This window comes from Myotis lucifugus, unplaced genomic scaffold, assembly GCF_000147115.1.
Source record: "Myotis lucifugus unplaced genomic scaffold, Myoluc2.0 scaffold_395, whole genome shotgun sequence".
Lineage (NCBI taxonomy): Eukaryota > Metazoa > Chordata > Mammalia > Chiroptera > Vespertilionidae > Myotis > Myotis lucifugus.
In genome coordinates, this window is record NW_005871443.1 from 889,468 (window position 1) to 904,867 (window position 15,400).

At 41.1% G+C, this 15,400-nt stretch overlaps 1 protein-coding gene across 1 annotated transcript; it reads left to right on the forward strand.

Moving 5' to 3' along the window:
• Nucleotides 1-939: 939 nt before the first annotated feature.
• On the forward strand, nt 940-15,164 carry UPF3A (UPF3A, regulator of nonsense mediated mRNA decay; the record flags this gene model as incomplete). The annotated part of the gene is made up of 9 exons (XM_006102051.3): nt 940-1,076; nt 3,063-3,169; nt 5,122-5,220; nt 5,343-5,453; nt 6,150-6,205; nt 6,287-6,445; nt 9,537-9,697; nt 11,499-11,796; nt 13,985-15,164. Coding segments are annotated over 9 exons (1,281 nt in total), but the record flags the coding sequence as incomplete, so codon positions are not given.
• Between the last annotated feature and the right edge of the window lie 236 nt (nt 15,165-15,400).

Consider the following 15,400-nt stretch of genomic DNA (forward strand, 5'->3'; position numbering starts at 1 on the left):
GACTAGATGTATACTCACTATTATCATATCGGCAACGTAGGAACTAGGCGGTACTGGTCCCCCACATGGGAGAGTGGGCGGGGCCAACGGTAGGCGCGTCGGGGCGGGGCTAAGGCGCATTCCTTGGGAGGGTGGGCGGGGCCGAGGAACTGGGCGGGGGCACAGGGTCGGGGCGCGGAGCTGCTAGAGTATCAGCACCGCGGACAGCGGCCGGGCAGCGCGTCCTGAGCCCCTCCTACAGCCAGAGTTTTCGGAGCACTTTTCTGGTTTGGGGAGAAAGAAACGTATTTTCAGTCTCTGGAGGTGGACGTGTCCCATCGGGGCTGAGACGCTGGGCTCAGCAGCTCCACACTGTCGAGGACCTGGGCCGGAAGGGGCACGAAAGGAGGGGTGCGGCTCGGGGAAGGTCCTGTCAGGTCCTGGGAAGCTGGGAAGAGAGGCTGGAAAGCCTGGTGGGCGGTGGGAGAGGACCCGCAGTGTGGACGCTCTGGACTGGAGGCGAAAGGTGTCCAATGCAAGTGGCATTCCTCTTGGCAGTAAGAACAGATGCACCGTTGATTTGTTACCGCTGCTAACAAACATTCCAGCATGAATACATTCCCTGCATGGGTCTTACCTTCTAGTGTGGCTTAACCCTGCAGAGAGGGTGTAGGAGAAGCTATTATTTTTCAACTCGGGCACAGACATACCAATGGGTTGTCCAGTGGTAATGAAATGATTATATGAAAAAGAACTGTTACGCACAGCCTTTTCTGACCTCAGGGATCCTTTTTCAATTATTCACTTCATTACCCTATGACAGCCAAGTTCTCATGTAGGTTTTTCTTAACCTTTCCTAAAATATGTGTTTTTGCTAGACTCCTGGATTAGATTTTCCTCTGAGCATGAATACAGGTCGCCAAGCATTGAAATAATTAAAGCTTAATACAGTAAGAGTGAAACAAAACCCAACCAGCTTCCTTTCCCCAGGTAGTCATCCGGCGCCTTCCGCCCAGCCTCACCAAGGAGCAGCTGGAAGAGCAACTACACCCACTGCCTGCACATGATTACTTTGAATTCTTTACTGGGGATCTCAGGTGAGAAGCTGTTTACCAACATTAAGAATCTTAGAGGCATTGTCTCTTTCTGGCAAATTATCTATATATATAAAAGTCTAATGACTGAACAACTGGTCGACCAGCCGCTATGATGCACACTGACCACCAGGGGGCAGACACTCAATGCAGGAGCTGCCTCCTGGTGGTCAGTGCGCTCCCACAAGGGGCGTGCCACTCAGCCAGAAGCGGGGCTCATGGCTGGCCAGCGCAGCTGCTGCAGTGGCAGGAGCCTCTCCTGACTCCACCAGTGCTACCCAGCAGTGGTGGCAGGCGTGTGCAATGGGCTGGGATGAGTGTGAGTGGTACAGCGCCCAGCCCCGGCTTGGGCTCCTCCCTGGCTACCTGCCACTTGGCACACTGCTACATCCCTCAGGGGATGTCCGACTGCCAGTTTAGGCCAATCCCACAGGCCAGGCGGGGATCGGGCCTAAACTGGCATCCGGACATCCCCAAAAGGGTCCTGGATTGCAAGAGGGCGCAGGCCAGGCTGAGGGACCCCCCCCCCCCCCCCTCCGCTTCGTGCCCAGAATTTCAGGACCGGGGCTCTAGGTTGCGAAAAAATCTCCCTTTCCCCCATGTTCCCAGAAATCAGAGCAGGCCTTTATTTTTGCAAGTTATTTTAAGGAGGCAGAACATTAAAGGCCTCTAAAATAGATTTGAAATATGCCTCTACTGGCACCACCAGTCTAAGAAAAAAAACAAAACCAGACCAAGTAACAACATATTACTTAATTTTTGTTTTTGAATATCAACAAACCATATTTCATGTAGCTTTTTAAAGTAAAATGTATTAAGATATAACAAAGTAAATTGAATATACAGATGTATAACCTGATGAATTTTCACAAGAGAACATGCCCATGTAACTAACACCAGATAAAGAAACAGAAATCCCAGACCCCAGAAGTCCCACTCTGCTCCCTTCCATCACTAGCACCCAGACTCCACTCCACTCCTCTCAGTTTATATCTTTTTCAATTCCCTTTTACAACTTGGGAGATGGATGACTCTGACAACACTTTTTAATTTCAAATCTCGCATTTGTTAACAAAGAGAGTGCTGAGCTCAGATTAGACCTTCAACAGGTGACAGTTCAGCTGTGATTTAGTGATTTTCACTATGTTTTTATTATTATCTTTGTTATCCTTTTTATCTTCAATATCATGGGTTCTTATTTATGGTAGCCATAAAACTTTCCTTTTGAATAAATACATTAAAATAAATAATGTCAGTCTATTCAACAAAAAATAACCTCTAATAGGTAAATATAAATATGGTTTAAAAAAACATAAAGATGATATTCAAATGACTAAAATTTAGGAAAACGTACAGTTAAAGGAGGGCTGACACTGGACCCCGACCGGCTCAGATTGGTATCCCAGGCCCACCTTTTAACTAATGGCTCCCTCTGAAAGTACCTCGTTTCTCTGGGCCTCAGTGTACTCATCTGTGACATCAGGTTAGAGTATCTGCCCTGAAGGAAATTGGTGGTTGTGAGATAGCAGAGAAAGGCTAGTTCTGTAGCCCCTGTTCACTGTGCTACAGTGAATACTCTAACACCTAAAAATGATCTCTAAATCAGTAAACAGTCTTTTTCACAACATAACATTTTATTCTGTGAAGGAATTATAACTAGATTGTATTGCAGCCACGATGCAGGATGAGGCGTGACTTTGCTTCTCAACCCCTGAGAACCAGTATTTTAGCCCTGGCTCCATGCAGTAGAGAAACAACCTAGAGTCTTTCCCAAGTCATTAAAAAGATATCAGTTAATGTTTTGTTTGTTTGTGTGTTGTTGTTTTTTGCTAAAGAATATCCAGATTGTTGTCATTTACTGAGAGATGAATCTTTTGACAAAGAAGTTTTATCTGAAGTAGTTTTGTTGTATTCAGACAAGGAAAACAAAGGCAAAATTAAAGAATCCTATTTTTTACTAACCATTTTCACTGTTATTTCTCATTTCAGTCTTTATCCTCATCTCTACTCAAGAGCATACATTAATTTTAGAAATCCTGATGACATTCTTCTTTTCAGAGATCGGTTTGATGGCTATATCTTCATTGACAACAAAGGTTGGGTCGTTGGCTTTTTAAACCCTTTGTTACAATCTTTAAGTACATTAATTACATTATGCTGGAATATTTGTGAGTGTTAATAAAAAAGCTATCAGACACTAATCTAAAGTAAAGCAGAAATATACATCATGTTATTGTGATTGTATGCTTGTTAAAAATTAAAATGATATATAAATGGAAAGGATTCTAACAGTTGTGTAATAGTGATAACCTATTTATGTATTATCATTGGAGAGTGAAGTTTTTCCATATAAATGCGCTTTCTGGATAAGTGAACTTTGCTTTTTATGTCTCCGAACTAAATTATTTTACCCATGTTTGATAAAATTTTCTAAACTATATTATTTATTTATATCAGCATCTTCCTAAACAGAATATTCTTCATAATTATGCCATTTCTGGATGAAGCCATGAGGGAAGGGATTGTAATACTGAGCATCAGTTTTTGACCCTGTTTAACAGGGCTGTCTGCTGAGACAATGTAATTGACCTCTACGTTAAATGGTTCCAATTCTCTGTACTTTTTAGATTCTACTTATGACATTTTTTTCTATTTCCTCCTTTCCTGTCAGACTGTCAGCCATTGTGTTCACTGCTATCATGTGTGTACACTTTTAAGAGCATGTTGTTTTCTATACACCCATCACCAACCAACCTCTTTCCATTTCACCCCACCCCCAACTACTGACAAGAGTTTTCTTCCCTTCCATGTGGGGGGCCGGGGGGGGGGGGCGGGGGGAGGTGGTTAAAGAGTGACTAGATTGAAACCCAGACATTTTTGCTGTGAGTAAAAGCAAGTTTAGTGCTTGAACTATTTGACATTTCTGTTGAATGCTCATTTATTCGGTAATTCATTCAAGTGCCTTTTATCTTTACATTTTTGCTGTGAGTAAAAGCAAGTTTAGTGCTTGAACTATTTGACATTTCTGTTGAATGCTCAGTAGTGTTAAGTATATTCACATTGTTGTGCAACCAATCTCCAGAACTCTTTTTAGCTTACAAAGCTAAAACTCTGTACTCATTAAATATCAACTTTCCCCATTTCTCCCCCCCGCCCCAGCCCTGACAACAACCCTTCTAATTTCTGTTTCTATGAATTTAGATACTCTAGATACCTCATAGAAGTGAAATCATACAGTATTTGTCTTTTTCTGACTGGTTTGTTACACTTAGCATAATTTTTTCGTGGTTCACTAATGTTGTAGTGTGTGTCTTCCAGACAAATGAGAGAATTACAATATCATAGTCACCTGGTCATTCCTGACAAGTCCAGAGTGATTACTCAATGGGTTCAGTATGGAAGTAGAATGTGCTATTTATTAAGCACATAGCAGGTTCTCCCAGTGATCATTTCTATGTTCATGCCCCTCCGCCCATATCACAACAGAATGAATTTGTAGTGACTTTCAATCTGAACTTTTTTATTTGAAGCAAACCTTACTTGAATATTATGTATACACTTTGAAGGCCCCTCTTTTAGCCACGTGTCTATTCAAAAGCAAAATAATTTTCTTGAATTCATATGGCAGGTTAATAATTGAATTAACCGTTTAAAATTAAAAAGATTTAAATGTGACTAAGAAACTGATTTAAAGATATTACACTCTTTAGTGAGGAGAGGTAGGCTTAGTGAGGTATAAGTAACATATGGCAGAATTTGTCATTTTAAGGTATATAGTGTGATGAATTTTAAATGTATTCAGTCATGTAATCACCACTACAATGTGAGGGATCGTTTTATTTAATAAACAATTGTTCTCCTTTACTTAAATGTGGAGTCTGACATGCTAAGGTTGCACTTGTTTAAAAGTATAATTAAATTATAGTTTAACCACTAATATTTTCATTGTTATGTTCAATCCTTAAGAAAGCTAGATCATTCTTCTACAAAATGAATATAGTAGAATTTCAGAATGATTTTTGGAATTTTTTTGTTGTTGTTGTTAAAGGGCTAGAATACCCTGCAGTGGTAGAGTTCGCTCCATTCCAGAAGATAGCCAAAAAGAAGCTGAAGAAAAAAGATGCCAAAACCGGAAGCATTGACGATGGTGAGTCCTTTTTCAAAGGCTGGATTATGAACCTACCAAATTAAATACAATTATCAAATGCAGTTTATCTCCTTTATATGGGGAGGAGTGTATTTATTTATTTTTTCTCTTTAAATGTACAGATCCAGAATATAAGAAGTTTTTAGAAACTTACTGTGTGGAGGAAGAAAAAACTAGTGCCAATCCCGAAACTCTTCTGGGAGACATAGAGGCAAAGACAAGAGAACTTATTGGTCTGTTTTGCTCATTTCACCTCTTTACTGTATTAAGATATGTATTTATAGAGTATATATGTATTTCTTCTTTTTTATGACTTTCATAAAAAATTGACACCTTTGACAGGTTTGGCAGAAATGTAGAATATTTCCTACTTTTGACAAAAGCATTGCAAGACAGCAGCGTGGGAAAATATTCTGAGTATCTGTGGATGGGATAGCTTGAGCTTTCAGTTGCATTATACTCATCTTGTTTCAGAGTTGTGACGTTTGAACAGTAGAAAAGATATTTGAGTGTTCTGTGCCTGGCTGTATTCGGGAAGGAGCGTTATATCTCAAGGTTGGAGTCAGTATCTTTTCAAAGACCAACCACTGAAATGAAATGCGTGGCTTAAATATGAGATCATCTGGCTGTTGTTCAAAAACATATCAGGCCTCCTGAGCAAGCCAAGCAAACAGGTGGATAAATCCATTCAGAATACAGAATCCAGTTTGAATCAGGCCTTCAGCCCTACACCTGCAAGTGGTGTGTCTTAGAAATAAGTGGTTATCTCCTAGTAGCAGTCTCCAGAAACTCAAGAGTAGACATGAGACACCTTTTTCTAATTAAGTTTCCTTATTTTTTAAAGATTACATTGAAAACAAGTATTTAAAACAAAGGAAAGAGATCTTATTTTTTAGTTAAATAGTTTATTACAATTTTTTTTGTTTTAGCTAGAAGAACCACACCTCTTTTGGAATACATTAAAAACAGAAAATTAGAAAAGCAGGTATGTCTGGCCTTTTGTGCATATGCTTTATGTTTCTACCACATCCACGCAATTTATGCACAGACTTTTCCACCTCTTTAGAGGATTCGAGAAGAGAAGCGAGAAGAGCGAAGGCGAAGGGAATTGGAAAAGAAACGCATACGTGAAGAAGAAAAAAGAAAGAAAAGAGAAGAAGAAAAATGTAAGAGAAAAGAAACAGATAAGCAAAAGAAAGCTGCTGAGAAAGAAGTAAGGATTAAGGTAATTTGGAGACCTTTCATATCTTTTTTCCAAAAATAGTTCTGCTGTCCTAATTGTGCCTTTTAAGTATTTTAGCTCACTGGAAATAAAGGAACATTTTTAATTTGTCTAGTCTTTTTTTACTATAGTTCCTTTTCTCTATTCTTTAATAGTAGTTCTCAAACTGTGTTCCCTGAGCCCTTGGGGTTCCTTGGGCATGCTGTGTTTGGAAGGATTGAGTGGGTGGGAGGGTGGAGGAGGACCAGCCTCCTGAGTGTGAACAGAGCACTTCACTCAGAGGAGCCCTGCATTTAAGTACCATAGATTGGGCTCCTGCTTACATTTTATTTTAATGAAAATATTTCCTGACTAAAAAATACACATTTGAAAACCATTGGCTCAATGTATACTAGCCCTGCCTTATGAAGGCTGACTCGTAGAACTGGGTTTCTCACGGAAATGGTTTCTGCATCTCTTGCCCAATTTTTCCTTTGCCTGAGGCATTCATTTAGGAGGGTGGTTTCATGTATAGAGGGAACTTTTTGCTATGTAAAATATGTTGCCCCAAATTAGAGTCAGCCCTTCCTTGTTAGTGTTCTGCTCAGATGTGCTTAGGTTTCAACCTAAGTGCTTCTTAACTCACTCCATGAAGGGGATAAGGTGCCTTATAGGACTTCATTAAAATTGTGTGATAGACAGAAAAATAATTAAAGGTCAGTGTTTGCAGGAAGATAGAGAGTAGAAAGGGAAAGGATGGGGACGAGATCACAGTCTCCATCATTGTGCCATAGATTAGTTTCTGATCAACTAAGAAGTTGATCAGAAACATTGTTTTCATTATCCATGAGGAGAAAACATGCCAGTTCTTTAAGGGAAGCAAAGCTTTTTCTAGGCCTTTGCTTCTAAAACAGTTTCTCCTATATGGGGTGTCCTAGCAATGGAGGGAATGATTTCTTAATAATATTTCTACAAAAACACATCAGCATTTGTATCAGTCAGGACTGCTTAGGTTATGCTGCTATAACAAATAGTTTCAAAAATTTCATTGGTATCATAAAACTCAAGTTCTCTTCTTGTTCATGTCACTTGTCCATTGTGTATTACTCATTGTAGCCATCCAGTGACCCAGGCTGATGGAGGATACATCTTGGCATTTGCTCCTACAGTCTTTATGACAAGGGAAGGGAATGTGTATTTGGCATATTGCACACTAGTACTTAAATCTTCCATGTGGAATGGACACATCCCGGTGCCCACATTTCACTGGCCAAAAAGCAAGCCACGTGACCCCACCTAATCTCAAGTAACAAATAAAATGAAACCTTAATATTACAGGAAAGGTCTTTGTCATTGTAGAAGTTCAGCTCTGTCATGACCAGGGACAAAGGTATATATTTAATGCAAATTTAATGGTCACAGGTGTGCGAACACTAACCTTTTCATTTTACTTTCTGAGCAAAGAGTTGTAGCTCCCTCAGTGCCTAATGCTTCATATTCTCAGAAACACTTTTGTCAACATCTGAGAGTTTTCCGGAAGAATCACTGAAACTTGTAGCCTGTAATTTCAACTATGTATAGTTTTATAGTTATTTTTTTAATATATTTTATTGATTTTTTACATAGAGGAAGGGAGAGGGATAGAGAGTTAGAAACATCGATGAGAGAGAAGCATCGATCAGCTGCCTCCTGCACACCCCCCACTGGGGACGTGCTTGCAACCAAGGCACATGCCCTTGACTGGAATCGAACCAGGACCCTTCAGTCCACAGGCTGACGCTCTATCCAGTGAGCCAAACCGGCTAGGGCTCGACTATGTATAGTTTTAAGTAAGACTTCAAGTATTGGGAGTACAGCATGTACTTATTCCGTTTGGAGAATGGGATTAAAATCCAGAATAAACCAAAGATACGAAAACAAATTTACGTCAGTAAAGTAAATATAGGATCCTTCATAAAGAAAAAAATGAAAGACTTAAACACAGCACGAGAAAGTTATAGTCCAAATCTGGTAGAACAAAATCTTGGTGGCAGGTTGGACCCAATGACGTGAGTAGCCCACAGCTTCTGTTCTGAGGAGTGTCTGGTGGTCTAACCTAATAGTACACCTCTGACCCAATAAGCCTTTAACAAGCATCTTTGCTCAATTTGGGCATCTCTGACTTATGAATGATTTGGAGAATTTAAATTAAAAAAACAAAACTCTGAAAAACAAAGTCTGTGAAGAAATGCCAAAAGAATTAGTATTAATAGCCTAAAAATAGAACAAAATTTTCAGAAGTAGATCTTTCATTTATGTTCTACAAACTGACTTTTATTTCAAAGAGCTGGGGAACTAACTGGATGGGAGGCGCACATAAAAGGCATACTAAATTAAACACATCATAGCAACCTTCTAGGTCTGTTTGAAGAAAGGGAATAATAAGTTTTGAAAACTCTAAAACTGTTCTAAAAGCCATTAATATAAAGCAGCGTTTTAAAAAATGTTTTTTTTTTTCTTATTACAAAAGATTTGGTATTGATTTTAGAGAGGGAGAACAGGGGATAGGGAGAGAAACATCTGTGAGAGCGAACCATCGATCAGCTGCCTCCCGCATGCCCCCTACTGGGGATTGAGCGTGCAACCCAGACATTAGCCCTGATTGGGAGTCTAACCGGTGACCTCTCAGTGCACAGGACAATGTTCAACCAACTGAGCCACACCAGCAAGGGCAATACTTGTTTATTTTTAAAAAACTAGAACCTGTAGGTGAAAGGAAAGAAATTAATTTCAGTTCTGTCACCTAAAAATAATCACCATGAACACAGTGTTGCAAGCTTTCTGGACATTTTCCTACTCATGTGTATCAACATAGAAATCAGATCATTCCTTTGTAACATTCCTTTATTCGTTAATCCCAGCATTGAGGCACCACATTAACTATCCTACATCATTTTTCACAACCACAAAATGTTTTATTGACTGAATGTTGCCCTAGGTGTTTAACCCAAAACCTGTTCATTGGACCTTTATCTTTGTTTGTATTCAGACATTTGGGCTCAATATTGGTATATAGTTTAAATTATTTATTAATATACTCTTAAAGTGACATTTTACTAACATTGTAATTTCTCAGCTTCTTAAGAAACCAGACAAGGGAGAGGAAGCAGCCACTGAGAAACCAAAAGAACCTGGAGAGGACATTGAAAGTGGAGAGGGACAGTGGGAAGCCAGTCCTGGCTGTGCCGTGGGGAAGGCCAAGCCCCGGGAGAGCCCGCTGGAGGAGCGCAGGGAAAAGTGAGCCCCGCGCTTCTGTTTCTTTGGCCACGTTCAGCATCACAGGATGGTCATCCATCATGGCCATATATCCTTTGTCAGTACGAGTGCTCAGATTTCATAGTATTCTTGGAATTCTTGAATGCTTGTCCACATTTTTGTTTCTTTTTGGTCATGCTAGGAACTTGGTAAACCCATTTAGTCTGTAGCCTCAAATCTATCTTTGAACCAGAGAAATATCTTCTGTATTTCCTTTGGGTTTCTGTTGTTGCACTTTAGGTCTTCTGGATCTTCTTCCCCGTCTCCTTTCCTTGTGATTTTTATCCGTTTGTAATTTTCCTGTGTCTTCTGAGATATCATGCCCATTTGGTCTTCCAGACCTTCAATTCTCTATGGAATTATGAATTTGAGAACTTGGTCTTTCAGGTGCTGAAAGTCTTCCTGTCCTAAAAAGATAGAATTCTAAGTGCTGTAGTTCCTTTGTGGGAGTTGTCGGCCGTCTGGCCCCATGGACTTTGACACACAGCTGTAGATGCTGGTGTTGTGACCCATAGGTCTTTACCTGCTCGTGACATGAGCTCACAAAAGGACCTGGGCTTCTCTGGGAACAAGACAGACATAGCAGTCTGTGCAGGGTCCAGAGAAAGACCAGCCATTCGCTTGTCCAGAGGTAGGCCCTTCGTCCTGCCCCTGACCCTGGGTTTGGTCATGTCCCAGTCAGTAGGGCCACATGCAGCTGGTCTTCTTGTCCCCCTGACCCAGGGTTCCTGCCCATGCCTTGCATTTGGACACCTGCAGAGCCTCCTGGAGGCAAGCGCTGTTCCGCTCACAGGAGTGGCTGGAAGTGGATTCAGGTGCAGTGGGCAAGGTCATGGGATTAAGCTGCTATTTGCCCAGGAGCACAGTAATCTGAACGATTTATGACTGCCTTCCTTGCATATAGAGTTATGTAAAATTTTCTCTCCCTCTTTTTGGTGGGTTCTAGTTTATTGGTTTGTATATAAAATTAATTTATACATGATATCAAATCTGATCTGTTAGAATTATGGTTTATGTTACAGACATTACGCAGTTTCTTAAGTAGCTGTCAACTGGTGGTCTGCAGATCACTGGTGGTCTGTGAGGTCCAAAAGGTTGGCGACCACTGGCTTAGGACACAGCACTGCCTTTTGTCATGTTTCTGGCACCAGTTCACGCTTTACTTATAGATCTTTTTGTCCCCACCAGTCCTGTTGCTTCTGTACGTGAGGGGTCCACAGGTGGTATGTAAGGACGTTTGCCAGTGGTTGGTGGAGGGAAAGACTTTAAGATCCAAATGAGCTAACCAGCCACTTGTTTACTTACTGTTCATTTAATAGTTTGACATATACGCAAATGTTATTAAATTTCAGGTAGTTTTAGCTATGGTTGAAGCAGCAACTAAGCTGTCACTATCAGCTCTGCCTCATGATGGATGTGCATTTGGGATACTGGGAGTCACCTGACCACATGTAGTCTCATTTACTTTATCTGCAATGAGGGGCAAATATATTTATTTTGGAGGTTTACTGAGAATTTTAAAAATATGTGTAATTGGTGCCTTAGCATATCACTTAATACTTATGTGTTACTCAAGTATAACAGGAAATAGTGTTAATACAATTGATTCATAGTTTTTATAGTTTTTATTGAATGCCTGTGGTGTGTGCATGCAAATTTGGCATTAAGTGATGGGCAGACTTACATGTTCCTTGCCTTTTCTGGAACTTGGAGTCTGGAAGGGAAGACAGGTCATCAACAAGCAGTTTATGAAAGGTTACTGACAATTTGTATTAAATCACAGGTCACAAAATGACAGTGATAAAGAACAAAAGGATATGGAGAGAAAATTTCGAGAAAAAGAACTTGAAACACAAAGATACCACTTGGATGATAGCAGAAAGCTTAGAGCTCACTACGAGTTTGACAAGTTTTCAAGAAGAAATGAAGAAGAGATGAAACCGGGGAAAGGATTCACCCCAGACAGAGGGAAGACGGGGAGCCAGGACCGTGGAGTCCCGGTGGAAGCAGCAGAGAGACCGGGGAGAGAACAGAAGAGTGAGGACAGCCCGGCCCCCAGAAAGGAGAGAGTGCGAAACAAGGTTCTTTTCTTCATTTGGGATAATCCCTCATTCATCTGTCTGCGCTAAAAGTATGAGCTGTACTTTTGCAGGCTTATGACTGCTCTTCCAAACAGAAATTCTTTAATTTCACCTAAAAAAGGAAAATCTACACAGGTGCCTGAGGTGCAGGATCTCTACTCTGGATCCTGCGTTATCTTAGAGGGTGCACCACCCTGAGCCTGTATTTGCCAGAGCAGTTATTCTTGTCCACTTAGTGGGCACCAAGTGCTGAATGACAAGTAAAAAAATAGAACCAGCCATCATCTTTTCACCAGGAAAAAAATAAGCTTTTATTTATTATAAAACTAGCACTTTCACACTATTTGCTTGAGAGGAAATAATGGTATATTATTAGATTTACCACTAAGACAGTAAGGAAAATATTAACATTTCATGAAGCTTTCTTTTCCATTATTAACAGCATCTGATCATTAATGGACAATCAGATGGCTCATAAACACCCAGAAGTTAGACCCGCACAATCAGATTGAGATTGCCCACTTAGCCCAACAAACAGGTTTTCTTTCAGAAATTTGAGGTTAATTTGTATTCAGATCTCATTGTCAGGGAGAAGTGCTATAAATGCGTTCATCTCCCTTCCAGGGCCAGGCCCCATGATGCTGTCAGTCCCCCAAAGCCTGCCCTCCAGGTGAGCAGATGGGTCTGAGGCTGTGGGTCACACCCACCTCCTGCCGTTCCTGACCCTTGGCAGCCACTCCGTTCTCTGTCTCTCTGACTTTGTGATTTCAGGAGCACTATATAAACGGAAACAGAGAGTATGTAACCTTTTGAGATTAGCTTTTTCACTCAGCATGATTCCCGTCAGATCCATCCAGTTTTAGCGATGTTGATTTTCTAAATATTTCCAGTAAAGCCAAGGGAGATCTTCAGAAAAGCCAGCACCTTCTAGCTTCACCCTTGACTGGTCAAGTCTGTATCACAAAGGGTTCCTGTAGCTGCCTTGACCTTGGGTACACCAAGTACAGCCATGAGTCTCACTGATGGGGGTTGTTCCTATGAGCACTTGTTTTTCAATGGAGTGAGTTGGGTATTTGCACAGCTGTAGGTGTGGGAACTTGCGATGACTCCTGTCAGTTAAGTTTGCAGTGTGGTAGTAGTGATAAAGTGCTTTAAATAGCTCCTTTCGTACCAGACCTGGCAGGTTATGATGTGCTTTTAGGGTCATTTTCAAACTCTGTACACGTTACCCTGGTGAAGAACAGAGCCAGCTTGTTGGCGCGGGAGATGGTGGGTTGTCAAGCCTGCATCTTGGCCTACACAGGGGTCCTGTTGAACCCTTTCCCACTCTTCTCATTGGCCAGGCTTATATTAAGAATGTTATGATAAATCCAGGTGGTGACTGTGCGGCCTCCACACACAGCCTAGGAGTGGGTAAAGGTAGAACACCAGTGGGACATGCCCACCCGAGCGAGTCGCACTGTCCTTGCACTCCAGGTGGCGTGGAAAGGCTAGGGCTGCTGGTGCTCTGTCATACACGCAGGCAGGGAAGGAGCACTGAGCTGGGATGGGGTTGCTGCCTCCCTCTCTTGGAGCGCTGGCCTTCCTGAGGAGCAGTTGTTCCCCCTGGGAGTATAGGTCCCAGCCTTCAGAATCACACTGTCCTTCCCTCATTTCACTGTCCTCGTGCTTGGAAGCTATTGAAGTGCATTTTGTGTACTTTATTCAGTCTTTGTGTTTATTCCACCACCTCTAAGAGTTTAATAAGATGATGGGTATTTTCTGTGAAGGGGACAGTTCAGAAATAATCTACATGAATGTTAATAACTGTTTCGTTTAGCACTCTAAGAGCCCTCTGAGGGGCCGTGACTCATTTTGTTTCAGACTCGGGTCCGCTGCTTGGCGACTCTGTGGGACCGAGATGTGTGTGTTGACTTGTCATCTCTCTAACTGGCAGGAGAGTGCCATGGTGTACTGTTTCCACAGAGTGTTGTAGGTTTGAGCAGTAACGTAGTAACTGTATTTTCATGGCTTTTTATTGCCTTGAAATGCTTGGTTTCTGAGAGAGTGCTGTGAAAAAAGGCTGATTTTTAGCTGTAAGACTGATAGTCTTTAGATATTTAAGATCTTCAGTCCCTAGAAATAGTGATGTTGTTCCCTCCTGCATTGCCAGCCCTTGGAAGAGTAACCCACCCTTTTATCCTAGCAGGACCGGCCGGCCTTGCCACTGTACCAGCCAGGAGCTCGCATGAGAGCACGCGAATGTGGTGGAAGATTCTCCGAGGAGGGCCGAGATGGGAGGAGGGCTGAGGCAGAAGATTCAGCAGGGGCTGGTTCCAAGAAGAGCAAAGAGGCAGAATGAGTCAGCGGGCATGCCACGGTTGTGACAAGGGTGAGCTCGTATTCCAAATTGCATGGATTAGAAATGTATACAAGGGTCTGGAATATAACCTGCAAGGTGAATCTACTCCTTACAAAGAATCTAGAAACTGGTGGCATAGAAACAATCTTTTAAAAAATTGAACAGAGTTTTCTTTGATTTTACCACTTCTAGTATGAACTTCTGTGTATCATTTAGCCACAACAGAGAAAACAGTCTCTTTGGGAAAGTAGAAGAGTACGACCAAAACAGCATGAATTCTGAAGCACTTTAAACATGTTGTAGGAATAGCTTACACTTTGTATTTTATACATTTGTAAGCAAATAATCAGTTGGGATTTATATCTCATTATGCTTCTTGTGAGCCCTTGTTTCTGGGACGTGAGCAGCTCTCATTCCATTATAATCCTGGTAATTCAGCCACGTATGCGCCTTCTGTCCTAAGATTCCAGGAAGTCTGTTGTACTGTAGTCCCGTGGATAGGAACCTAACACTGTGAAGACCCACAGCTTTCATTATGGCCCTTTTAACAATCTGGCCACTGACTTGATCAAAATAGTTTGACATTCTGTTGATGGATGTACTTGTGGTTTATAACCATTATAGTTTAAGAATTGCTAACGAATGGCGTTATTTTGGGACATGGATAATTTAGGTACAGCATTTAGGTTTTTCTTTTTGCAGCCTGAGGTAATTTTAAAGTGACTTTATGTAGCTTTCTGCAAGTATGCATTCTATAATATTTTTTCCTTTTAGTGAAGTTTTAAAATGTCTAGGTATTTTTGGTGCTGTGTTTTGAACCTAAGTAAAAATTTTAGTAGCTATAGATTTGAAGTCCAGTTATTGTACTTTTCCTACATAGAATTTTACACAATATAATTTTGCTTTTTAAAATGTACTTTAACTATATGACTATTTTGTTGTTATATTTATTCCTTATTAAATAGGAAATGTTTGTCAAAAAACTAAGAATGACTCATCATTAAAAACATCCAGTTGTTGGACACAGTTTTATGGCATTGCTATGTTCTTGTTCTTTACCTGTGAGCTCCAAGAACTTGGTGAGGGAGGGGAGAGAAGGGCTTGCTGTGGATTCAGCCAGGTCCAAGTGATCAGGGAGCCAACCCTGGCTGAAAAGGCTAGATAGTAACATTTTACAATTTGCAGGCTATATGGTCTCTGTCACACCTACTAAACTGCTGTTGTGGTGAGAAAGCAGCCAATACATAAATGAATCCAATAAAA